General features: G+C 37.3%; 5 protein-coding genes across 6 annotated transcripts; 2 read left to right on the forward strand and 3 right to left on the reverse strand.

Moving 5' to 3' along the window:
- Positions 1–55: 55 nt before the first annotated feature.
- Positions 56–7,177, forward strand: LOC109040052 (meiotic nuclear division protein 1 homolog). Of its 2 annotated transcripts, none has more exons than XM_019055828.2 (6): positions 56–209; positions 4,446–4,553; positions 5,103–5,239; positions 5,575–5,680; positions 6,238–6,384; positions 6,865–7,177. In XM_019055828.2, exons 2-6 carry the CDS (start codon positions 4,461–4,463, stop codon positions 7,000–7,002), a joined length of 621 nt encoding a protein of 206 aa, XP_018911373.2. In that variant the 5' UTR covers positions 56–209; positions 4,446–4,460; the 3' UTR covers positions 7,003–7,177. The 2 variants fall into 2 exon arrangements, with proteins under 2 accessions (XP_018911373.2, XP_072153455.1); XM_072297354.1 differs by having other exon boundaries at positions 61–209; positions 4,437–4,553.
- On the reverse strand, positions 1,338–3,819 carry LOC109040054 (zinc finger HIT domain-containing protein 1). Its single transcript, XM_019055829.2, has 3 exons — positions 3,595–3,819; positions 3,119–3,212; positions 1,338–2,788 (listed from the first exon to the last, which is right to left on the reverse strand). Exons 1-3 carry the CDS (start codon positions 3,752–3,754, stop codon positions 2,560–2,562), a joined length of 483 nt encoding a protein of 160 aa, XP_018911374.1. The 5' UTR covers positions 3,755–3,819; the 3' UTR covers positions 1,338–2,559.
- Positions 3,732–8,571, reverse strand: Tfb5 (transcription factor B5). The gene is made up of 2 exons (XM_019055830.2): positions 8,435–8,571; positions 3,732–3,973 (listed from the first exon to the last, which is right to left on the reverse strand). Exons 1-2 carry the CDS (start codon positions 8,467–8,469, stop codon positions 3,793–3,795), a joined length of 216 nt encoding a protein of 71 aa, XP_018911375.1. The 5' UTR covers positions 8,470–8,571; the 3' UTR covers positions 3,732–3,792.
- Positions 8,572–13,229: 4,658 nt separating this feature from the next.
- LOC109040050 (dehydrogenase/reductase SDR family member 7) lies at positions 13,230–22,072 on the forward strand. Its single transcript, XM_019055825.2, has 4 exons — positions 13,230–13,615; positions 18,149–18,298; positions 19,214–19,320; positions 19,879–22,072. Exons 1-4 carry the CDS (start codon positions 13,492–13,494, stop codon positions 20,497–20,499), a joined length of 1,002 nt encoding a protein of 333 aa, XP_018911370.2. The 5' UTR covers positions 13,230–13,491; the 3' UTR covers positions 20,500–22,072.
- A 173-nt stretch (positions 22,073–22,245) lies between these two features.
- On the reverse strand, positions 22,246–26,504 carry mRpS2 (mitochondrial ribosomal protein S2). Its single transcript, XM_019055826.2, has 3 exons — positions 26,201–26,504; positions 24,766–24,876; positions 22,246–22,994 (listed from the first exon to the last, which is right to left on the reverse strand). Exons 1-3 carry the CDS (start codon positions 26,241–26,243, stop codon positions 22,318–22,320), a joined length of 831 nt encoding a protein of 276 aa, XP_018911371.1. The 5' UTR covers positions 26,244–26,504; the 3' UTR covers positions 22,246–22,317.
- Positions 26,505–26,739: the final 235 nt, after the last annotated feature.

The following is a 26,739-nucleotide window of genomic DNA, read 5'->3' on the forward strand; positions in this document are numbered from 1 at the left end:
TTAAAGTTTACCCTATGAGAAGGTTGACACACTTGATCGCGGCTTGACCAATCAGCGCGTTTGTTTACTTTACAGCTACGAATTCCTGATAAACAAAGATGACCCTTTACTCCAAATTGTATTATAAATCTTTAACACCAATTCTTAGTTGAGTGTCCTCAGACAGCAAAGCTTGGAACTCTTCAAGACGAAGTGGGAAACTAGTTTAGGTAAGATGCACTTTCTGTCTTACACAGAACGTTAATTTAGCGGTCTTAGTTTTATCTAGGAATGGTGGCATTGCTGGCCCCTCTCCCCTGAGATGACTTAGCCGACAAATTCAAAAATTCAAAGACGATGGTAATGTGAGTGAGACATGCACACAAGTAACTTTTGTTGTGATCTCTCTGACTTCCCACAGATTAAGGTAGATGAGGTGACACTTTTGCCTATTCCTTAAGCTAAGTTTATCAGGAGGCTTTCTATTAGCAAAGAATTCACATTGTACATGGTGTGAAAGGTTCAACAACTGGAATGCTGAGATGCACCCTACAGATTTCAGTTACACTTATAAGTTCCCCATATCATGTCCTAAAAGCGCCTTTACTTAAAACTACAGCCTGCAAAATTAAAGAAAATCAACGGTATTTACTTACCTTTGTCAACAAGACAGGACCAAGTCTCCTGAAAAAGGATACCTATTCCTCAGTAGTCCTCAATAGTCTTAGTGCACTGAATTCATTGCTGCCTTGAAGACAGAAATTCACAGTTCTATTTTGAAGGGAATTCAAGAGGGCTTGGTTGTAAAATTAACGTGATTCTGGTGCCCCGAGTATTTTAAACAAGACCCACTATATCAGGTGTTAGGAAAAGTAAAAGATTAGTAAATATCTGTACAAGCTTCTTAGTGAACTGCACTGTTTAATTGTTACCTCGAATTGCATAAAAAAATACATTTATTCAACTTTGGATACCTCAGGGGTGCATGTAATGCCTGATCTTATGACCCTTCTGACAAAACAGAGGCAAATCTCAGACAATTGGAGTCAATTACTGGAAGGGATAACCTTCTTTTCCCTTTGAACATTCAAAAGTATTCAGTATGATGACCTGTAGCAGTGGAGTATTACCTATGAAAGATCGCATCCAAAAGATTCTGGAAGCAACTGATGTAAATTTCTGACAGATCAGCTAGAATCTTGAGGAGGGATCATGTGAGAAATGAAGAAATGCACAAAAGAATGAGTTCTGAGTAGACCATTGTTCATAAAATCATGATACGACACATCAAACATTTTGCACCCCTATATGGTGCTGCTCTTTTTCTCAGGTTCAATGTTAAAATTAAGAGAGTCCAGTTAAATGATATAAAAAATACATTTATTTCTGAAATCAAGAAAACTTTAAGATTACTAACAAGGAAACATTCTTTACAGGTTAATTAGTGATTAAGCAAGTAATGTTCCTGCCCTGTGCTATTACTCAAATTTTAGAGCTTGTAACTCTAGAATTAAGTAAACTTTTTATTCAATACGTAATAGAACAGAAATTTTGGATTTTCCAGACTTTTTCAATACATCTTCACTGCTGCAGTTTGAAAACATGCAATTTATGTTCATTCAGTTAAAGTTTTACTTAATTTTATAGTTAAACCATACAACAGAAGCAGGGCCATTCAAGTATTACATAAGCCACTTTTAGGAGGGAGAGGGTCTGATCTTGGTTTGCAGGTCCTTGCAAGGGAGGGAGGGGGACCAATTTTATAGTTTCATTGACCTCCCACTTAATAAGAAATAATACTTTCCAGAAAAAACAATTTTTTCAGAAATTTTTCTTATTTTCTTCTCTACTGTTGGGAAAAATGGGGCCAAGCTAGGCCTTTGAGAGAGGAGAAGGGTCCCAAGTCCCTCATAAGGGCAAACTTAATACTTTAAAGGCCCCATGGGAGTGAAGTCTCAAAATTTTATGAAAATAGAGATTAGCTGACAATGAGACATCAGACCTTGTAGATACAGCAAAAGGCATGTTCCTTTGATCAGCCTTAAAATCACATTGAAAATTGCTTTTAAAGTTTAAATCTGAGCTTATGTTCCTGATAAATCATTCTCTCAAGTATCAGCAGTACAGCTCATGGTGTAAACTTAAAGGGTTGTTTTCTTAGGTTTGATATTTATAGTATACCAAAGTTATCAAACAAAATCTCAAACACCGAAAGATTCATTATTCGATTCATTTAATATTTAAACTGGATGAACTGCAATGAATAGGTAAATCAAGTTCATAAAGTGAAGTCGTTTATAACTGGAGCAAGACATGAAAAAAGTGCAATAGATACTTGCACTACTGAAAGTGACTAAAAGAAAAATAATATTGAATCGTACCTGAATTAGAGAAAAGATAATCTTGTTAAATCAAGAATGTATTTTTTTCTGAGGTAAACCTCAATTCTATTTTCAACAACATTGATATTTTCACTTATTTATCACTGATGCTACTTATTATTAAGTGACTTGGATGGAGTGGAGTTTTACATTTTTCAATTCAATTCAATTCACTTATTCTGTCGAAGAAGAATAATATTTAAGCTGTCCATTTGAGACACCGGGTATCTTGATGAGTTCCTAGGCATCTGACTGAGCAGTAACGTGCTCCACAAGGTACACAGGTATAATTACTGGGAAAACCACAGACTGCACAAAAGTGTCTATCTGGATATCTGGAAGCTTCTACTGCTGCAGTGATATAAGATGTTCCTCCAGTCATGTAGTTCTTGTCTTCTTCCACCATTTGTGCTAAACTTTTCCGGAACCTGGGATGGACACAAAAAGTGATCATATGCTTGAATGATGGAAATTTTTTCATGAGAGTATCACAGAGAAAGATTCAAATATAAAAAAATTTGAAAAAATGATGCCATCAAAAAGTTGTTTTTAGCTTGGTACAAAATACACTTTGTAAGTGTATTAATTTTGCCATGCGTGTGCTGTATTTTTACATATTTAACAAAGCGCCGGTAAGAAGTTGCATGGTGGAAGAAAATATGCCAAGAAGGGGGGGGGGGGCAGTCTTTAAATCAGGACTGCTTGAGAGAGTCAATAGCTCATTAGCATTGAAAATGTAGTATTTGTGGTTCACTTACCTCTGTTTGTAATATTCTGCACTTTTAGGTTTCTTCTTCCTAGATCCTCGTGATTCAATTGTTTCTTGAAATTTAGGAATTTTCTTGCTCATCACTGGAAGAAAAAAAACAGAGACCAAAATAAAAAAGACTAGGATAAAGACACGGTTCAAAATTGTGTGAGACTGCTGTCAAATGGAAGCCAAATTGTATGCTGGGATAAAATTTGATGACTTTAATTTCGCAGAAGAAAGAACTGATATGATGGAAGTCCACTTTGCGTTCAGTAGTCCCTCATTTTTGCATGAAAATGAAGCAAACAATTGATCAGCGCATGCTTTACTTGTAGGAGAAATAACCACGTTTTGATTGACACTTATTTCATGTTACTCGGTGAATTAATGACGATATTGGTCAAGATTGAGTTACATTGTAGCAGGAAAGAAGGCTACAAAAAAGGGAAAAAATCTTTCAAAAGTTAAGAAAGCAACACATACCCAAGTCAGCATGAGGATCATCATGGAAATTATCCTGTTCCAAAGCTTCCAAAGCTTTGCGAGCTCGTCGATTTCGAGATGCCTCATCTAGAATTCTTTTTTGATTGCTATCTTTGATACGGCCGGACTGCCTCTCTACTGCGCTTGCTTTAGCTGCCATACTGTCAAAATTTTTTTGATTCTGGCACAATCAAAAAATTATTTCTCTACCAATGGAAAGCTAATCTGATCCATCAAATCATCAATACGAGCTTGTAATGTTTCCAAAATATCTGCAGAAATGAACAAATGTGTATCGTCTAAATCTTGAATAATAAACTTCCTTCCCAGAGCTGATGTTTCATCAAGATGCAGCAAGAACTGTTTCATTGCAAGATCGCTGAAACATAAGAAGAAATAAATTAAAAAGAATTGAATTATTAAAAGAAAAAATCAACATTCAAGAAAATGAGATTCGGAAAATTAAAGAAAATAAAAAAAAGGGCTTTTTAAAATTCATGCCTCAACTTCTAAAACTGTCCTCAGTGTGAGTATAAATGAGTGTACAAAAAGTTTCAAAATGTTAATAATTCATCTTGGTCTGGTGTTTATGCCCAATGAGCGAATTATGGTCGACTAACCGGAGAAAGTCCGATTTCGTGACAAAATTCCAGATTTCACATTGATTTACCAATTAATCACCATCAATTATACCATTTGATCAATTTTTTTCCAATAATGAGCCAAAAAAAAACCACTACTCATGAAAACTGATTTGCTTCACATTGCCGTGATCCGTGAAACACAAAATTGAACATTTTTAGCACCCCTCAATGAGCAGTTAATAATTGATTTGGTATCAGTGATTTCAGAGGCACAATCTCACCATGTCTGCAAAGCGTAAAGGAGTGAGTGCGGAGGAAAAGAGGACTCGGATGCTTCAACTGTTCTACGAAAAACAAGATTTTTTCCAATTGAAGGTAATATTTTTCTATTTATTTTTTTTAAAGAAGTACCAAACAACCAATGTAGAAATAATATCGACTGTGTTGGTCTTCTGACCAACAATTTTGGGTTATTGAACAAACTTTGATCTCCGAAAGTCATCATTTTCAAACAAAAGGAGAAAAATTCTGGACGCTTTCTCTCCCAGCAGGCTTGTTCATGAGAAATGAAAACGAAAAGATCAAAAACGTTACATCCTTTGTAAATGTATTCGAAAAGTCTTAAATTTTAAAGGCACAAAGAGCCTATGAATGGAAGTCTCGATGTACCTATTCTACTTACTACTAATAATAATTATCATGGGAATGCAATCATACAGAAAGTTAAAAATTTAGTACCCTTCTTAGATGTGGCATAACTAGTTGATTTATGGCAGTAGGGTTCTCATAGAGTAAAGATACATTTTCTTCTCTCTGTAAATAATAATTGTCATAGTAAAGTCTCGTTTCTTTAATCTCGTTTTTTCGATGAATGCCTATTTCATTTTGACTAATTATTCCTGTTATTATTCTCTACTTCACCAGGAGCTCGAAAAAATAGCGCCAAAAGAGAAAGGAATCATAGCACAATCAGTCAAAGATGTTGTTCAAAATTTAGTTGATGACGGACTGGTAGACACTGATAAAATAGGGACATCCGTTTATTTCTGGGCATTTCCAAAGTAAGTATATCTTCAAAGTTAACTTGTATTTCTGCATTCTGTGAGTCACTAGGTCAAAGATAACAACAAGAATTCTCTGGAACGTTAGAAGAAACTTTAGAAACATCTTGCCTGAAACTTCGACAAGACATGCATCTGCCTCCTGACATCCAAAATCGAAAACGAAAAATTAAGAAATTCAAAGTAATTAGTGTGTGAAGGACAGTCAAAGGTAGAATTAATTTTTTCATCCAAGAGGAGCTTGTAAAATAGATATTGATGTCATTGTTTAGAGCTGTGGAATATCATTGTAGTACAACGATCCCTGAAATTGTTATTATTTGTTTAATTTTTAGTAAAGCTAAGCACACCCGAAAGAGAAAAATTGATGAACTGTCCGGAAAGTTGGAAGAACGCAACAAAACACTCAAGAGAGTTCGAGAGAATCTGATAGCTAGTAAGGTAAGTTAAGACGTACATGAAGCAATTCGATGTAAGGAATTTGACAGCCTCAGTTTACCTCGAGGTCTTTAGTAAGTCAGATGAGGTGGAGGTGGGAGGTGGGTCACTTCCAATAGCAACAGTATTTTGAAAGTTACAGGATCTGTCTCAAATACCTCTCTGCTGAGCTACAATTTTTCATTCTTTCCTCACGACGAATATTCTTTAAACTTCCATTTAAGTAAGTTTACTCATTTGTCTTACTAAACTTATCTAAAGATCTATTGATAAGACACCATTTTCATAAATAAAAACAAACAAACAAACAAATCCAAGGAAAGTAATTTTCCTTTCCAACGAGAATTCCTTTTAAGTAAAATGAACACCCAAGGATATTGAAGTCTTAAAACATTTTCTGTTATTTTTAATAATAAAAGAAAAAATAAACAAGCTTTTACTATTTTGAGAAAGATGTACCTAAGTATATATCTGATCCTAGAAGAATTAGTTAATTGTTCACTTAATCAGATTTTTATTCATTAATGATAATGATTTGACTGTTTATATTGTTCCTGTAGTGTGGCAGAGAAGACACAACTCACCGAACAGAAATTTTAGAAAAACTGAGCAATTTGAAAAGTAGAGAGACTGAACTGAAGAAAAAAATCCAGTCTTATCAAGATTCCGATCCTGAAGTCATTGAGCAAATGAAAGCACAAATCAAAGTGAGTGACCGATTTTAAACCCTCTCCTTTCAAGTGTACTGAACTTTGTTCTCAAAATAATACCTAATGACCAATTAATATTAATCGCTCACCTGTTGTCTCTATTCCGATAAACATTTTTATTACATTTCTAAGGTTGAAATACAGTATTGACAGAGATAATTATCTGAAGGTATATGCTTGAGAGTTCCTATCTCAGAATTTTACTACTTCTCCAAGAAATCAAGTTCCAATCATGACTGAGTGCCAATATAGTACCAGATTATTCTATAAAATGTTCGAGCCAATGAGGTTTTTTCCTCATGAAAGAGTGCCATAAGACCAAATGTTTTAATACATCATCTTTTACAGCGGTAAGCTATGGTTACCGAAGGGTATTGATGAGGCATGTCTGGTTGCACACCTTGCCCATGTATCCTTCATATTCAGACGATCTTACACACTAATCATCGTTACTGTCAACTTTTTTACGTTTTTCAGGAAGCTAAAACAGCCGCCAATCGTTGGACAGACAACATATTTGCTCTGAAAAGTTGGTGCAAAAATAAGTTCTGTATTGATGGACAAATTCTCGATAAACAATTTGGCATTCCAAGTGAAATGGATTATCTAGATTGAAAATGGGCGTACCTCATTCATGTTTGATTTTCTCCTCAAGCTCTACGACTCCAGATATTTTTTTCCAAATTGTAATAGAGTAAGGAAATTGGAATTTTTGAGTAATTCTTAATGGAAATATTATTTTCTTTGCTATGTTAAGTTGTAAATAATAAAATACATTTTATTCTGTTAAGTATGACTTCCTTCTACCATTTTTATCCTGAAGTCAAAACATGCTACAAACTAAGTACGACACAACGCCACCTTCCAGCCAAAGTATTACAAGCGCCATTGCTGGAAAATTGGAATACAGAAAGTCCTGAATGACAGGAAAAAAACAGGAAGAATAAAGAGGATTACAATGCCACTATAATTCCAGTTCACTGTATTTGGCGAGTGCCTTCTAGCATCAAGTCGTAATTGAAGCGCAAGGGGCAGGCAAGGGATGTTTGAATTGCAAAGTCTTAAAATATCCATTGTTTTATTTTCTTTTTACGGTGAGAAGGAATTGGTAATATTTATAGAATTTACCATTTAGAACATTATGAGGTTAGAGAGAATGTTAAATACAATTTTCATCAACTATTCACATCCACATTCCGTAAGGCCTAGATACACACGGCGATTAATCGCTGCGAGTGAAAGACAAAAGCCAATAAAGAGCCTTGATTTTGATATACCGACATCAATGGATCAAAATCAAGGCTCTCCATCGGCTTTCGTTTTTCACTTGCGGCGATTAATTGCCGTGTGTATCTAGGCCTTCAGAGGGGAATACTGTACAAAATTTCATTGAGGATTCTGAGAAATTGCAACCAGGAGGTCTCTCCTTGCACTCAGCGCTTTAACAGCATGGAGTGCATAGAGTCATAATGTAAATGGGAGAGCTGGCGCCATGTTATGGTTGATGAGTTCCAAACCCGGTGTGCGCCGAACTCGGGTCACTTTTCCGACACATGTTCGATCCGAAATAGCAATGTAGAATAAGTAGTAGTTCCTATCTTCTTTGTTTACATCAGATAACCAGGTCCCTGAGTATTAAAGACGATCGATTACGTATCGAAAAAGTGAACCGGCGTCACACAGGAGTCTCGGAATTCGGGACCTGGAAAATGCTTAAAAGTGGCGCCAGCCTTCCCACTTACATTACGACTCTATGTGCTCTATGTTCAACAGTGGTATAAATTACAGCCTTTCTCTTCTCAAAGGCAACGACCACCCTAGAGTAAGAGATAATCAAATGGAAAAACTTATCGAACACTACGTAGATAGAGTACATGGACATTGGTTGATTACGTTCGGGGGAAAGTCAAGTTTGAATAAAAACTGCAGCTTGTTACCTTCCGGAATAATTGCAATGTCTCCATTTATTGAGATTTTATATTCTCCTTGAAATGAAAATATAGTAAATTTAGTTACAATGTCTGAAGGAATAAGTATAAATACATACCATTCGATTAAAATTCCTTTCATAACATTGACCATTGTGGCGGAAACTCTTTCATACTGACTAACTCGAAAGGTAAATGCCAAACAAACTCTTGCGCTGGAAGGTACAATTATACAGCTACTGATATTAGGCTTGTTAGGAAAACTGCTGCTAAGGATTATATAAGAAATGTATTAAAACAGATATTTGCTAAATAAAAAACTAGAAAGTTTAAAAAGTTCAGAATTTCAGTTTTTACAGCAACACCGATGTAAACAAAAAACAAAACATGCCGACTCAAAATAGTGATAAGTAAGCAGCGGAATTATATTTGTTTGGTCGCCATATTGTGACATCATCTAATACAATAGCCGGAAACCAAATGTGAGTTTCCACAACTGATTGGTCGAAACTGTTATTATTTCAGTTTTGGCGGGTAAAACAAAACGCAAAGCTGGACGACGACTCAAAACCAATTTTCTTTTTTTTCTTACTCCTCGATATCAGTTGTTGGTTAGCGTGGACCTTTAAAGTACCCAGGGCACCTCAGTACCTATTTCGAGGATTTTGCCCTAGTGGCGTAACGTGCGTAACGCGCAACCCCGCCGTAAAATAAATAGACTAACGTTTATTCTATGACCCCGTAGACCTTGCTATGAATGAAGGGAGGGTCATGCGCCAACGGGTCCTTTGTCACAAGAATTTTTTCCTTTTTTTTTCATTTTCCTTTTTTTGATTTTGGGGTTTGGCCTATAACGCTAGGGCTTGCTCTTGGCGGAGGGCCGCTCTGATTTTTTCTTGTTAGTAGGAGTTAGATAGTACCTGCGCTTTTATTTTAACTTATCACTTGTTGGAAGAATAGGTATGGTCCTCCGATTCGATTCAATGGTATCATTTCTGTTTTTCTTTCTCCTTTAGGATTTTGAGCCTCATGTGAGGTTTTTCAGAGACCATTGGCGCCAGAGGGGGAAGTGGGGCGGGAAAAGCGGGAGGTACAGAGAGGCGGATGAAAAGGGACTTGCATCCGAAAATAAATGAGGATTTTTTTGGAGAGGGGGAGGGAGGGTTCCGATCGATTTATGGAGCTGTCGATCGGCTCACGGGTTTTTTTGATCGATTCATGGGATTGCCGATCGATTCTTACGGTTTGTCGGTCGACTCACGGGCCAGGAGGGGCTCACGGGTTTGAGGATTTAGGGAGTGGCCGCGGCCCATGGCGGCAAATTTAGGGGGCGGCAAATGTTGCAATTTTTTTAAATGCAGCTATAAAGAAAAATCGGATTCAGAAAAAAAATTACAAACGAGAAAAGGTGACAAAATCTCTCATTTCCTCAGAGTATATCTCTAATTTTGTCGTCTTTCTGTGATATTATAGACAGCATCTTTAATTAGTCGAGTTAAGACTAAGAGAGAAACCGAACACGGAATTTGGCCTGGAACGGCGCGCGGCGCGGCGCAGAGAGCAATGATGACGAGAACTTGAGATGAAAAGGAGAAACCCTCGGTGCGGCGCGGCGCGGCGGTCGGCATGTAACACATGTTAGCGCCTACAAGACTGCATGAATACTTCACACATTGCGTCAAAGACAGCGCGGTCGCTGCCATCAGTAGCGGGCGGCGTGAAACGCAGAGCGCCTACAAGACTGCATGAATACTTCACGCATTGCGCCAAACACAGTCCGGTCAGCGCGGCGCGGCGGCGGAGGTTAAAATTATTGAACCACATTTATGTTTGTTCTTTCATAATTTTTTCGTTCATTTCATATACATGGAAGGCCTGTCCACACAGAGATAGGTTTACGGAACTTAACTTTCGCGCCAAGTTCCGTGAACTTTTGCTAGTGTTAACAGGGCTTTCGCAAAAAAATGAACCCAACACGAGTAAAAGTGTCTTAATGCACCCTTTTCCCTCCGGCATGTTCACTTGATGGTTCTTATTGATGTTTCAAAACGAATGAGATGGGGCAGTTAAATACAGGCGGCCTATGGGCGGCAAAGTGAGTAAATCCGGCCCTGCTCACGGGTTTTGTCGATCGATTGGCGAGTTGCGGCCCTTTACTGGCCTAAGAACGACAAATGCAGCAAAATCGTTTAGTGAACACTTCAGGAAATATTTTTCGATCACGCGCATTCCAACATTCGTTGTCGCGGAGGACTGGAAAAAGTCCAGTCAGAAATGCCCATCAACCCACGGTCAGCCTTAGTAAGGACCGAATGCTTACGCGTAGAAAAAAAATCTCTCGAGTTACTGAAAGCCTCTCAAGTTGGACGGCTCGTCCAGAAATTCTTTTAAAAAACAAAGCTGCCGCAATATTTAAAGATTTTATCGTATTGGCTATTTTTTTCATTCCTTCTTCACGTCATCTTCTCATTAAAATTTAGCTTTCGATAGTCTATCCCAATAGTGCGAGTCAATATTGTTACGATAGTAAAATGGAATAAAAAAAAGAGAGAAAAGCCATGGGACGCTCTTAAAAAGAGCCGTCCATTTAGCTTTTGATTCATTATACATTCGAGCGGAAAATCGTCGCCTACATCGAAAGAATTCTGAATTCTAATGCTAAATTGCTACATGTCGATTGTGAAACGAGAAAAACACGTACTTACCTTGCTTTGCGGCACCGCAAACTTCCCACCACATGTGAATTACATTGCGCAATAAGGAATTACCTTTCCTGGTTCAATTAGATAAAAATGCATATCTGCATAGAAAAACTATAATGTCGCATATCGATAGACAAAGTGCAAAACCATGTATATCGGTTTATACGACGTTGTATACTTTTTTCTTTGGAAAACTAGACAATGTAAGATCTTGAAAAATTCCTCGATTATTCTTTTATTGGCAAATATTCTGTATGAATTTCAGGCCATTAAGTTGGAAAATTCTGTATTTTCTATTTTCATGTTATAAAGTCGGCTTGCATGTTTCTCTTCGAAAAAATAAAATAGGAGCATACATTTTGAAACACCGCAATGGAGATACGCGATTTTGCAATGTGGCCATCGATATATCTACAGCGATTCGCGGAAAATGCATAGCTCCGATTGCAACATTGCCAATTGTCACTCACGTTTTATTTTCCTCAAAGAAATCTACCTACCAACATTTCCTTTGAAACTTGTGTGAATTCTCTACACTATTTCAAAAATATTCACAGGAAATCGAGGAGATATTTCGGTTAGTTATCGCGTTATATAGTGAAATATAATCGGAGATTTTCAAATGTTCCGACGGTGATGCGCATTTTCCGACTTTAGCCATCCAAGTGAAACTGTGTGATTTTGGAAAATTCAATCAACGTTAACCGCTTCGGTTATTGATACATCTTTACGTTGCATTTCCCTACCTATCTGCTGATCTTCGATATTTTTTCTTCCTTTTCCAATCATCAAACTCAATGAGAAAACTCGGATGGTGCAAAAGTATGGGAGTTTTAATTGACATTGGGTTTGCCTACGCCTCCAAAATGAAGGCGCAAACGCGGCAGGAGGACTTATTCTGCGCATTGTGCACGCACAGCGTGTATTGGCCAATGACCGGACGCGTTGAAGAAAAGAGAGAAAAAACCTGCGACGAAAGCAAGGCTGCCACATTGTTAGATAAAATCGGATTCGTCACGGGTAAAGTGACCTACCTCTACGAAGCGGAGGCAAATTTTCCAGTGGAATAAGCTAAGCGATTTCTGCCGATTTCGACTGATCAGATCTTGAGATTTCAACGAAAAGCTCTCGCTGGTCTCCTAGAGAATGAGTAAGTTGCGAATGGTTGAGCCACATTTTTTGCCAATGGAGGGGATGAAGTATCGGAGTAAAAACTGGCGATTCGGTGCCATGGGCATGGCAAGTTGGAAACAGCTTATTTTCAAAATACGTGCTGATAACTGCTAACTTCGAACCGCCTTATCAATGACTCAATATTTAATTTTTTGGCCCTTTTCCTTGAGGGGGCACTTATTGATCGGTCGTATTAAGACCCAACAGACTTCCTTTCCTCCTCTCTCGCGTTAAGAGGGATCTGAAGGGTTATCCCTCGCGTTGATAGTTGGTTCGTCCTAGGGATTTGTTCCTCGACATGTTGACATTGCCACCCTTCCAGCGGGATATCTCCCCCTCCTTTATTGGGAAGTGACATTTTTCGTCATATTCCTCACTCAGGCTACAAAACTGCTGGCACAATACAACTTTATGTCCTCACTCATTTCGCAAAAAAAATGGGTTAAACTACTCATAACTTATGTTTCAAGACACTTAGGAGCGTTTTCTGTCAAAATTTCAAAATTCGATTTTTAGACGCGTCTCATGAAAAATCGCTCTTCTGAGGAGTTTGCTCCCGCCCCAGTAGCACTGTGCAATGAACATTTTGAAATTAAACCGCAATTTGATTTCAATAAAATTGTAATTGTTTTACCAATTAAATTGCAATATTTTCACCATTAAATTGCAATATTTTTACATATTTTACAAAATGAGCTTCATGTGTCAAAAAGATAGGCAATACGCAATGCAATGAAAAATCGCAATTTAATTCAATTTTACTGCAATAAGTTTCAATAAATGTGCCCCTTCAAATAAGAGCTAGGCAACATACACAACACTCAGTGGAATTTCAATATTTTTGCTGTGCAAATTCTACTTGTTGCAATTAGTGCTACTTGGGCGGGAGTTAATGCCCCAGCCCCCTCTCCCATGACAATCATAAATGCTGATTTTAAGCACCATGCGGCAACCGTAAACGAACCGTAAGCGCTGAAGTCGCGACGTACGACCCCCCGCCCTTCCCCCTCATTTTCGGTCATCTCCCCCGTTCAGTTTCTGGAGCTGGAGACGCGAATAGACTGCTCACCGCTCTGCGCCGGCCCGGTCGAGTCCGCTCCTCGAGTCCTCGCCCAAGTTCAATGTCAAGTCGTCAGCACCTTGAATTCGTTTTATCATCAAACCAGTTTCGGTTCTACGAATGTCGAATTGCGGCAGTCCGGTGCCGTTGTCGAGTCCGCCAGTGCGATGTGAATGCACCAGTGCGTGCGTAAACTGTGCAGCGAAAAAAAAATTGTGTTAGGTACCAGCGCCCTTCGAACATGGGTGTCTTCGAGTGGATCGGTTTAGGTTATGTTTCGTACCTGTTTCTGTACGCCGTTTTCCTGTGCTTGTCGGACTGCGATCTCGGGCTCCTATTGGCCACCAAGTTCGGGAAAGGCATCGGTAAGACTTGAGGATGCAATTTTATGATTATATCGATGCCTAGCTAAAGTGCAAAACCACGTATCTCCGTTTTCGACGTTCCAGATTTCCTGTCATTGTTTGATTTTTCTTTGGTAAACTGGTCAACACAGTTTTTTGAAAACTTCCTGGATTTTTCTTCTTTACTAACAGAATATTCTGTAAAAATTTCAAGCTATGTAGTTGACTTGTTTCTTTCGAAAAAATAAAATAGGAGCAGAGATTTTGAAACACCGCAACGGAGATACTTGCTTTTACACTTTAACCATTGGGACAAATATTTAGGGTGATCCATAAGGCCCGCACTATCAGCACCAGGCATCATCCCTGTTACTTTTGAAAAAATTGAGAAGGGCACTAGACAACAAGTAAAGTGATGCCAGGTCAAAGGAAATGACTTTTGAGAGCTCCCAAAATTTTAGGGGGACCATTCTGAAAAGGGACAAGAAATTTAGGCGTTATAGACAAGATGCGGTACTTCTGGATCACCCTGTAAATCGGAATGGAGGAGCGAAGGCTGCGAAGAACCAAGTATGAGCCTTCAGACGTTGCCAGATTTTCATCGACAAAACACGAATTTTCGGGAAAACCGTTCTTTCAATTTTTCAGGAAATCTTGTTCGCGGTTTGATCCGAAGTTTCTGAAAATTTCAAGGAAGAAGGTTCTCTTATAAGTTGTTTCAAAAATAAATATTTACTAAGAAGAAATTTTGCGATATTCGATTGCTCTTAAGGCATTCCTCCTCACTATGGAAGCATTTACACTTATTGAAATTTGACCACGCAGTTATACTTATGCAATACTGCTGAGACAGATTATAATAAAAAATAAACAATTAGAAAAACCTGTTTGACAACGGAGTAATCGAATAGTTCTGATCGAAGCATTCGGCGCGTTAAGATGTGAAACCACATGTCTCGGTTTAAGACGCCGATGAGGATTTTTTCGTCAATTCACCACTTTTTGAAAAAAAAATTGGCCCCTCCGAGAATTTCGCACGAGCGAATCTAGTAATTTTCACACTATTTTTTTAAAATAAAAGGGTGGCAAAAATGCTGTACGTTTTTTCGTAGCCTCACGACTCATTCACAAATTTCGTCTTCAACCTCTCGAGCGAGCGCAAATATTTACTTTTTTTCTTGACTCATCATGCCATTTTGGAGAATAGCGCCCTATGAATATTTGGATGTTGCCAACTCTCTCCCAATAAATAGTAAAATTTCCAGAAAACTCGCGGGTTTCGTCAAATTTTGCGGAAAATTTCATTCGGAATTCAAGAGCTTGAAAATCAAAGAAAATACTTAAATTCATGACTCATCTCGAAAATGAATATTTGATTGAAAGAAATTCGAAAATACTCGAATGTTCATACATAGTGTTCTTCCTTAGAAAAGCAGCGTCTCTCTGTATTTGTGTTGTTCGCAACGAATTAATGTTTCAAAATTCTCGCAAGCGTGCTAAATATTCATTTATTCAGAGAACCGTGCTGCGACGTGGGTTGGATTACCCTCTCTTGCAAAAATGTATCGTCATCAACGATTCCCACTTCGTGCTTGCAGATCCTGATATTGGAACATTTCTCGAATAAAAATTTCAACAAAAAATCATATATCTCGAAATTATCCGATGAGTTTACACTTTCCACTTCAGTCATACAGTATGATGCTCACGGCAGTGAGGGCTTATATATATGATTGGTTTCAAAGAATGTTGCTTTTCAGTATGAATGATGTATTCTCCAAAGTTAAGAATCTTCACGAACACTTATGTGCATTGGAAATTGAAATCAAATAAAAAACTGAGCAATTAGCCGATTTTCACAACAATGATATGTGCACTTAGGTCATAATTTATAAAACAATGTAATGTAACCCTGGTAAAAATTGGCAGTAGAATCTGTGTTCCAAAATACCATAGACCTAAAGCCGGCTGTAAGATTTCCAATAGCTTCTGTAGCCGGCTGTACAATTTCTTTTAGCCTTTTATAGCCGATGGCGAATAAGCAACAGCCAGACGATAAATTTTATGCTAAACGTCACGAAATACGGATACTAGGACTTAGTTAGTTTTTGGACTACCGCTCTCTTTTTGTGCCGTAGTATCTTGATTTATTTTGCGAGGAAAGCTCCGTACTTTTGAAGGATGCCTGTCATTCTTAATATGTTGGAGCGCCTTCAATTTCTTATGATACTGTGCAATACATCTGGTGTGAAATAGTTGCTTCAGATGCCGTGGCACGCTGCGGCGCGGCGGGCAGGCAGCCAGCGCTGAACGCGCATTGGCGCCTTCAAACCTAACAGGGATACTTCACGCATTGCGCAATGCGTGAAGTATCCCTGTTAGGTTTGTAGGCGCCAGTGCGTCGCCGCTCCGCTTTGTGTGAGGCTCTAATATTTAGTCTCGCGGAGTCAGCGTTTTTCAACTCATGATTTTGAAGTGTTTACACACTCTGTATGGATTATTCTCATTTTAATTGATGAATAAAAAAATGTTTTAAAGGAAAATATAATGTGTGTTTTGTAAATATTAAGGTAGTTCCGTATCAAACTTAATGATTTCCAAAGCACACGAATTTCTACACAATTTCTTATAGCCTTTTATAGCCAATGGCGATAAAGTGTAAAGCCCGGCGATAGGAACCCTATTGCCCGACTGTATACTTTTTTATAGCTTCGTATAGCCCGGCTATATGATTTGCTCCGCTTTCTACAGCCAGCTATATGATTTTCAATAGCTTTCTTTAGTCGACTTTAAGAACTCCTATGGTATTTTGAAACGCAGCTCCTATCGCCAATTTTTACCAGGGAATGTGCAAGAGGATGTCCTCTTGCACATTGCTTTTTATTGAAGCATAGCCTGAGTTTGCATATCATTGTGGTGAAATTCGGCAAATTTTTTATTTTATTTCATTATGAGTAGCCAAAAACCGAATACCTAAGTTTGGAAATTGAGATTGCGTGCACTCCTACCTTTATTATTACGTAAACGTCACAAACGCCCAGTTTCCATGAGCACAATTCTCACCTTACCACGCCCCCCTTCATAGCTGGACCATGCATTTAACTCCCTAACGAGAGGGGGGGGGGGGGGCAGATAGTGAAAATTCTCCAGTAACACCGCACCCTCCCACAGCTTCATAAAAACGCAAATAAAAACTTGACGAGACGATTGAAGATCGAGGGAAAAACGTGTTTGAAATGCAAAAAATGAAATTATCCGTGTAAATTGAGGAAAACATTTATTGAACCAATTTTGGACGGGCGATCATAAAATTCATTCGGCATGTGATTATTTCCCATTGGTGCATAGTGGATCGAGTCGCAATCAAAGAGGTAGGACATGAAAATTTTGACTAAAACTGCAAATTTTGATGTTTATTTCGTCACATTTTAAATTTCTAGGGGTGCTTAAAGTAGAAAATTTCTTAAGGAAACCAATAGACCCACTTTTAGAACCTCAAAGCTTTGTATAAACGAAGATACAAGCGTTTAAAGTTTCCAGATTTTGTCCGCGACTTCTATTGACTCGATCCACTAGGAGGCTTTTGGATGATATGGCGCCTGCGAGCCAACGTGCCAAATTACTACGCGCAACTATTCGGGCTCCCATGCCGCCCATATTGCCATCATACTTATTGAAGGCGAACTCCACCGAATGAGAGACATGCAGTGAGGAAATTGATCGTCGTGTGTTCTTTGCCTTATCTTTAAGGCACTCTTTCACGCACGTCAAAAAGTGAGCCTTGCTTTTCGAAAGAGCAGAATGAGCCGACGATTTTTAACTTAGTACTTCATCAAGTGCTGAAATTATTTAATTATTTCAATATTAATTTTAAATGACTGTTCAAACATGATCATCAAACAGTTATTTTAAAATAAAATTTGCCCGGCAAAGAAGAGCCCTTCATTCCGTCATATTAAAAAGAGCCACCAATTTTTAACAATGCGCCTGGAATAATTCTGTCATTTAAGCGATAACTATTCGGACACGGCTGTCATGGGGTTGCATATTCATCTATTTGAAGGTAAATTTTTAGAGTGAGCGTATTGCTATGAGGTTGAGGAATTAGGTATATCTTTGCTTTTCAATGAGGCCCGGTGCCACACCTCATTCATTGCGTCTTACATGCACCTCTATATTATTCATATTTTACTGCTATGGGGGGGGGGGGCTAAGCCCCAAGACTACACAGCAGCCCGATCCAATGACTCCTCCTTACAACTCGTCTCTCAATACATACCTCGGGCAAAAAACCTTTTTTCATTTTCCAGATAAGCTTCCGAAAAGAGCGAATGTGTCGAGGATTAGACCTTCCTAAAATCCACTCATTCTGATAAAAAGTAGATGTCAAATATTTGATAGATCTTGGCGGAATTATCGCGCGCACGGTTCTTTTAACACTCAAAACGGAGAGGGCGGGCGGCATCGAGCAGTCGTTTCCTCGCAATGATAAGTTCATAAGAAATCATATAATATTTCACGATTATAATTCACGCATTCTTCTATCTTTTACAGGGAAATTTAACAAAAAAGTAGTCTGGATCACCGGAGCATCAAGTGGGATTGGCGAGCACTTGGCGTTGGTTCTTGCAAAGGCCGGAGCGAAACTTGTGCTGTCTGCTCGAAGTGAAACTAATTTAGAAAGAGTTAAGCAAAAATGTTTAGGTAAGAACTGAAAACAAACCCCGCGTAGATATAACTCGTCTGAGCGTGCATTAGATTCATTTCCATTTTGTCTCGTTAATGAGAGGCTCATGTTCTAATGTTCAGTGCGCAGTAAGAAGGTGCTTCGTTTGATAACCTTTATGAGTTATCAACAAACCAGTAGCGTGGCATGTTTCGCGATGTATCGATTGATCTGCCATTTAAACCTATGGAAAAAGATCGATAAACAGGGTTCCCGTAGCGAACAACTTAATAATCGATTATTTTCCATAGCTTCATTCAAATAGAGAACTATCGATAATCGAACGTTCACGCCTCGCCACTTCGAAACCAAATGTTTTAAATGAAATTGATCATACTTATTTAGGTCAATTATTCTCGATCATCGCTCCACATGTAAGAAAAAGAAGACTTGAAAGAAACATTATTTCTTTAGGTACGGGCACAGGGTGTTCCATATAACCAAGTAGCACAGATTGCAATAAGTGGCAATTACATTGTAAAAAATTGCAATTCCACTGAGTGTTGTGTCTGTTGCCTAGCTCCTATTTGAAGGGGCCCCGTTTATTGAAACTCATCGCAATAAAGTTTAAATAAGTTGCAATTTTTCTTTGCATTGCATATTTCCTTTCTTTCTGACACATGGAGTTCATTTTGTTGATTGTTTAAAATTGGCATAAATGGACTAAATGATGTAAAAATATTGCAAATGAATGATAAAAAAAAAGAAAAAAAAGTGCGCTCGTTGAAAGGAAAATTATTTTTCCTCGAAGGGGGGGGGGGGGGGGTCACTTTTCGATTAATACCTACTAACTTTGGAAAATGAAGTTCTTGAGTTCAAAAACTCCAGGGTTGAGCACACTTATCTACGTAGTACATTCAACTTTTTTATTTTTCTCTCCTTTTCCCTCACAGGAGCAGATGGAATTACATCAGAGGATATTCTCATTATACCAATGGATGTCACTGATTTCAGTCAGCATCAACAGCACTTTAACAAAGTATTGAGCCATTTTGGTCAGGTAAGACTATATTATGATTACAAATTAGCTGTAGATAATTAACTTGTCTTTTAAGGGTGTTGCTATGTCCTCTAATTGCTGTTTTTTTCCCCCTTCCATTTTTTCATTTTCTAAACCTAGCTCTGTTTCTCTGATTCAATGTAAAGAAATCACATATTTCATTTTAAGTACATTCTGTGAAGAGTTAGATACCTACATAATTCCAAAGTAAATTTTAAAAAAAAATTGGAGAGGATGCACTGTTGAAAAATATTATGAAAAAAAAAAAATAAATAAATAAATAAATAAATAAATAAAGAGAGAGGCACGCTCAAGTTGAAAGTGAAAAGTTTTTTTAAAGTTATTTTTCCCAAGATGTAGGTGCATTCTTTTCTCGACTATTTTGCAAGTTTCTTATAATCTCACGCCTTCATTGTTTATCTTTATGAGAAGTAACAAGTGCGGATAATGGGATATTGAAATGCTCACAAAAAATATATTTACACAGGTGTTAAAACATATTTTTGCTTGATTTTTATGTAAAGCGATTCCTTTCAAAGTTTTTTCATCTGTTTCCAGTTGGACATCCTTGTAAACAATGCCGGTAGATCACAGCGAGCAAGCTGGGAGGACATTCAATTGGATGTGGACAAACAAATGTTTGACCTAAATGTTTTTGGAACAATATCCTTGTCTCGGATAGCAGCAAGATACTTTTTAGACAGAGGATCTGGTCATATTGCAGTGACATCAAGCATAGCTGGTGTTTTGGGAGCACCTTTCTCTGGCAGTTACACCGCAACTAAACATGCTATTCATGGTTACTTCAATTCTTTACGTCGAGAAAAATTAGGTACAAATCTTGTCATAACACTGTTGTGCCCAGGCCCAACATTCAGCAATTTCCTTGCTGAAAGCTTTACAGACAAACCAGGGGAGAAATTTGGGCAGCCCCAGTCTGCAACAGATCGCAGAATGACAACGGAACGCTGCGCATACTTGTCCGCGATAGCGATTGCAAATGAACTGAATGAGGTGTGGATGGGGCTCTTTCCGCTTTTACCTCTTGTGTATATTGCTGTATATTGTCCTGTGATAACTAACTCGCTTGGTAGATTTGTTGGAGCTAGTGCCTTGCAAAAACTCAGAGATACAAAAGTAGCAGTAGATGAAAGCAAAAGAAATGATGCATCCAGTTAGGTGCTTCTGAGAAAATTGCACAACAATTGAGCCTGGCTCAATCACTCAGAGGTAGCTTGACTGTATTGAGTACCTACTCACACATTGCCCACTTTCTTCTACTTCATATTTCTGACAGAAAACTAAATGATGCAACATTTCGCCTTGGAATAGAGGGAGTATATAGACAGTGACACTGCAAAAACATGTATCTCAGTTTGCAACGCTGCAGACTTCCTTTCATGGTTTATTTTTTATGAAGAAGAATACTCAATGTAATTAATTGAAAATCTCTCTGGTTTACCCTCACTGTGTGAAAAATATTCTGTGAAAATTGTGAGCAACAGGGTTGGTTGTTCTCCTTTGCAATAAAATGGAGGAAAAGATTTTGAAACATTGAAAACGAATTACGCGTTTTTACAGTTTCATTGTCACCATCCTTTATCATTACCCAGAAAATTTCAAGGCATTATGGGACTTAGTTTTCAATTAGAATATGAAACACAAGAGGAAGTCAGGCATCAAACAGCCTGTTTCTAGGAGTTCCCAGCTGAGACACTCAAAATTTTTCAGGAAACCAAAAAAAAAAAACTGAGTTTTTGATTCATGGGGGCTATTATTCGGCTTAAAAGTCAATTTAAAAAAAAAAGACCTGAGTTGGGTGCTTTTCAATCCAAGACAGAAAATTCACAAATTCTCGAAAAATCGCTCAATTCAGATTTTGTACAGTTTGTAACAGGAATTTGTTCCACAGCTACATTGTAGACACTGAGTTGAAGGTTTGTACACTTCATAACATTTTTCAATTTTCTTCTCAGATTGCAAGCTATATCTCTCCCCCCCCCCCCCTCTAAATTCTTTCATTTCAGAGGTAAAACTTCAGTTTTAGTTGAAAATGTGGTTTGCTAGGGCAGATCCTAAGATTTTTTCAGTAATTTTTCCACAATATATCAATAAATTAAATAAAAAACATCTTTTCTTCTGTCGACAAGAAATTTTCTTGTCTCATGATGATTCTCAGAATTTCATAATAAACGACTTTTCATGCAAAGAAGAAGTTAACTTCATGGAACATTCATGGATATTTTTCGTACTATTAGCTGTACCTTATTATAAGCAACAAAACACTCTTCACTTCTCAAAATTAAATGCATGATTTGACCAAGACATACATGTAAATAGGAGAATCTGCTCAATTCAATTTACTTGTTCTATTACTTGTTACTAAATGTTCTCAATATACAATTGGAAAGATTTGCACTATGACTTTTTGAATATTGTAAAATTAACCCATACTATAAGACTGAGTTACTACTACTTTTTATGCAAATCTGTAAAATTCACTGTCACACTTAACTTCAGGTATGCATTCTTGAAATTTTTCTTTGGTAGAAGTTTACTTTGGGTACCTGCTACCTATCTCTTGGTTAATGTTGAGTTTACGATCAAATAAATTTGCGAGAGATATAGACTTTTTGTGATAACTGAAATAATTAAATAAATGGGCTTTTAAAATAAGAGATTTTTGTCAGGGGAATTTTAAGAAACTTCCTCATCTTCATTTAGCATAATAAAGTTTTTTACTCTTTTTTAATATGCGTTTCACTAATTATACAAAATGATTGACCCAATTATGATCAACCTGAGGTATTTCCTTTTCTTAAGAATCCTTTATAATAAATATTAAATGGAAAAGTAAAATGTAATTTTAATGATACTTCTTGAATTTTTTTCGAAGGAAAAAAGATAGAAAATAGAAGGATCAAATTTAGAAATAAAACCATTATATTACAAGATAATTCCATTGCAGATAAATAGTTTGGTTGAATTTCTGCACATTTACTCAGACAAATCAACAGGTTTAGGATCCTCAGCAATGGTTTTCCTAAAATCTAGCCGGCGCCTCTCTTGGCCTTTTAAAATGGCTGCTTTAAACAATTTACAATAGAGCTCTTGACTAACAGGAGAGTCATCATTTCCAGGGACCGGGTAGGTGATAAGCCTTGGGTCACAATTTGTATCTACAATGCCAATAGTTGCGATATTCATTTTAGCTGCCTCTGCAACACCTCTATGCTCCTCCAAAACAGTTGAAAGAGTGTTAAAGAAAATACACAAATCAGGCAACCTGGTGATACCATTGAATACAGTTGTTGAATTTGAGAACAATCCTTTCTGAAACAATCGTGTGTGCGCATACGCACCGCATTCTTTGGCAGTGGCTTCAATAAGATGAGCATTTTGAGGAGTCTGTCCGATGAAAAGTATAATCCCATCTCTGTAAGCGATGTGAGCGGCTATGTTTAGAGCCAGACGCAAGTGTTCAGCGGTTTTGTCCAAATCAAAGATGAGATGTTCCAAACGCGAGCCGAAAATGTAGGGCCTCATAAAATTATTGAGTGAACCCTCTTTGTGACCATAATGAACTCGAGCATCGAACAGGTCATTCATTGTGAAAAGACTATGAACATTGAAGAAATCTTCATGCATCAATGGAGAGACTCTCTTGGTTCCTTCTGTAAATAATGGAAATAATTCAGGATTAAATTTTATGCTTACAGAACGTTATTAAAAAATTTAGACATCTCAATTTAAAACCTTTCAGGGCTAGTATTCTACAAGTGATAATGGAACAATCTTGGCAAAAGACTATGCACAGAATACCAAGAAATTCGTGTCAGCCAATGGGCTACTAGACAAAGTATGAATTAAACCACTTTATAAAACGTGTCCTCTTCAAAATTTCACCAGGAAAATGAATCACACGATGAAAAGTCTGGAAATCAACTCCTGAACAGGGTATAGGTGTTTGCAATTAACATTGGCTGAATGGCAAAAATACAAATGACATCATTTGAATAGCCTGACTTCCATTTGTTTTGTGTTAAAAATATTTGTTAAAATCTCTTTCAGGAGTTGGTTTCTGAGCCTTTCGTTGTGTGAAATATTTTCTACATAAGCTTTTGAAAAACAGATATGAGGAATTTCCTTCTAATTCTGTAGTATTTTTAACATTTCTTATCTAGTAGCCCATTGCAATATTACATGCCATGATGTTCCTTATGATCTACTGAGAGTGAACAGCTTTTGAATTATAATTTTCTATTTGCCAATCTAGAGAAAAGCAGGGTTGAAAAGTGAATTTTTCATTATTTCAAACTCGATATCTGGCAGCAAAGGTGTAACATCTTATTGTTGATTTGATCCAACTTTAATTTCCTTGCAGACTAGGAACTTAAGGCAGATGAAAAGAATCAAATTTCTCTGAATGATAACTGTGCGCAGCACATTGTACGTACAGATGAAGCAACAGTCCCAACTCACATCTTCATTAGAAAAAACGAGTGAGAGAGCCAAAACGTTCACTTTTCTGTCTTGCTTTTCTCGAGAATAGATCATGGAAAGTAGAGTTTCAAAAGCTCACTGTGCTAAAAAAGTTGTGAGGAACATCATATAAAATAATATTGGAATTTACCCAGCGCTGAATTTTTTAGTGTTCCATGCACGGGTGGTTTTTTTTTTTTTTTTCAGTTTGTTGCTACCTAGATCTTAATTCATTGACAAAATCAAATTTGATATGGAAGTAAATTTTGCTATGGGTTTCCACAAAATTCCACAAAAACAGATTGTACTGGATTTCACGGTAATGTTGCAGGTACTCCAAATCTTTGTACCTGAGAAGAGTCCATAGATTCATGACAATTTATGCAAGTTTACACACATTTCTCATAGACGGTAAAAATGTCATTCTACAGTTAGCTATCATGCTTGCACCTCCTCTTGAAACACAAAGAACATCAGCCCAAGTAGCATTCCTCAATGGAAAAATCGCTATATATTGTGATTTTATCGGCGATAAAATCACCAGGATCATCAACATCTGAGCGATTATCCTCGATCTTATCACAATAAAATCGCGCTTTTACCACCCGACAATTTATCGCGATATTTTTTAAATTAAAATCGCGATAAATGGCGATTTAATCTCGATTTTATTGATGAAAATTGATCACGATTTTATCAAACCAAAAATTGCGATGTGTAGCAACTTAATTGCCATATATCGCAATTTTTGATGCGGTAATATCTCGATATATTGCCCCCGATATAATCCGATAACCAACCGATAAAATCGCTATTTATCGCCATCTCTGCTACTTGGGAGGGTGAGGGTTCATTGAGTTTGCTGCAAAAGCTCTTGATTTTTTAGATTAAGGCTTCCTGAAGGGTTAAACTAAAAATTCTGTGGATTTGCATTGATTCTATCTGAATTTGTAGGACTGTTACCTTTGCTGCCAATGAGATCTGAGGTACTTTCTGCTTCGGCAGGCTGAGTTTGTGTTGAATATGAAAGAGCCCATCTCTTTCGAGACCATGAGTTACACTTTGTGAATTGATCTGAAACATTACATGATTAGATTATTTGTGGCTGAAAAATTGAAGAATTCATTTTTTTTCTTTTTTACAAATAGGTAAGTATGTGTATTTTTTCCTATCATCATATTGTACCTAAAAACCTTAATTTTTTTTTAACAAGTTCCATTGGGATGTCAGGAAAGGTCAGACATTGATTCCAAAAAGTGTTGGTCCTGGTATGGCTAGGGTTGCCAGCCGTCCTCCTTTTCCCAAACATAGCCTCGTTTTAGCACCCTGTCCGGACTGTCCGGGGAAGTTCCTAAGACATGCGGGTATGCCCGGGTTTTTAAGGATTTTTCAAGGGTTTTTCTTTCTTTTTTTTTTTTGCAATTTATTGCTCTTTCTACATTCAGATTCACTGTTTTGCTGCCTTACCATATCACACTCTTAGCCCTACAGTCGCTCTTGCTTTTACTCTTTCATGATTTCTTGGTTACATTCAGAATCATTCATTAGTGTTTACTTTAAGTAAGTGTATTTAAAACTAAGATCAAACTAATGCTTTTTTGGTCTTTCCTTCAAAAATTAGGGTATGGAAACTCAATATTGCACGCTCTCTGCTCCTTGGCGTGCTATGAGCATCTATTTCTTGACAGAGTGACATTCAGATTTCAGGGCTGAAGTGTTCTAACTATGAATTTAAAGATTGAATTTTTGAAATCTTCCAAAATTCAAGAATACCTCACCTCTCAAATTCATTTTCGATACGTAAAAAGTTAACTTACCGTCAAGACATCACCAAGGAGAAAAACAGCCGAACTTTAAACTCATTTCTGCTTTATAACGGTCGATCAAAACAACATATTTTTGGTCACATTTTTTAATTTATCGCGTACGTGGTGCATCTTCACCTTAAATTGCTAAAGAGAAAAAAAAGGGAGAAACGAACAAAAATTTGAAGCCGACGTATAGGTTACGTAAAAATGTCCTCCCCTCCTTTTTTTGACCTCTCTTTGACTTATAAATTTTCTCCACTTGCCCTCTTTCTTGGATGTGTAAAGTGTCTTCTTTTTCGGCTTAGCCTGTCTCTTTTGATAATTTTTGGATATGGCAATCCTGATCTGACATCCAATCTAAGTTCTATATTAGGTAGACCTAAAAATCCTTATAAAATCATTTAACGCACTGATAGAATGCAACAGACATTCCATCATCTTGACTCTCGCATTTATTTTTGGTGCTAGATTGATGACAGCTGATCTTCTGTTGCATTCTAGAAGAACGTGAACTTCTTTGGCGTTGACTCTACAGATGCTGGACTTAGTTATTATAGCTTAGCATTACGACAAAAGAAAAAATAAGTTACCAGAGATGAGATGAGATTTGAATATCCTGCTGATTCTATTCATTTGAGTAGGAATTGATCGTAAGTATAAAGACCGGGAGCAATGTGAGGATCAAGAAGAAACGAGACACAATAAAGTCACCTAAAAACACCGATGTATAAGAACATTGCACACACAATATTTCAGGGTATACTAATACAATATGAGGTAAAGAACTCGAAACTTGATAGATTCACGACAAATGTTGCAATTAATGAATAATAAAGATCAAAAGAAGATATTACTGCTTTAGAGAAAGGCGTGGAGTTCATGGGTTCATTTTTTTTTTTTTTATTATTACCTCACCTCTTCAATTTTGAGGTTATGTTTTCACTGAGCAGGTGTGTCTCCAACACATGCCCGAAATAAGATGTCACAGACTAATTTTTTGACTAGATATTTTACTGGTGGGATTATTTTAAAATGTATTCAATTATAAAATAAAAGTACGAAAAGTTAGTCGTCCTTTGATTTCAATCAACGTCGACACCAATCGGTGTTCTGTTTTCTGGTATTCCTC

The sequence above is a fragment of the Bemisia tabaci genome, chromosome 2 (assembly GCF_918797505.1).
Source record: "Bemisia tabaci chromosome 2, PGI_BMITA_v3".
In the NCBI taxonomy this organism is placed as follows: domain Eukaryota; kingdom Metazoa; phylum Arthropoda; class Insecta; order Hemiptera; family Aleyrodidae; genus Bemisia; species Bemisia tabaci.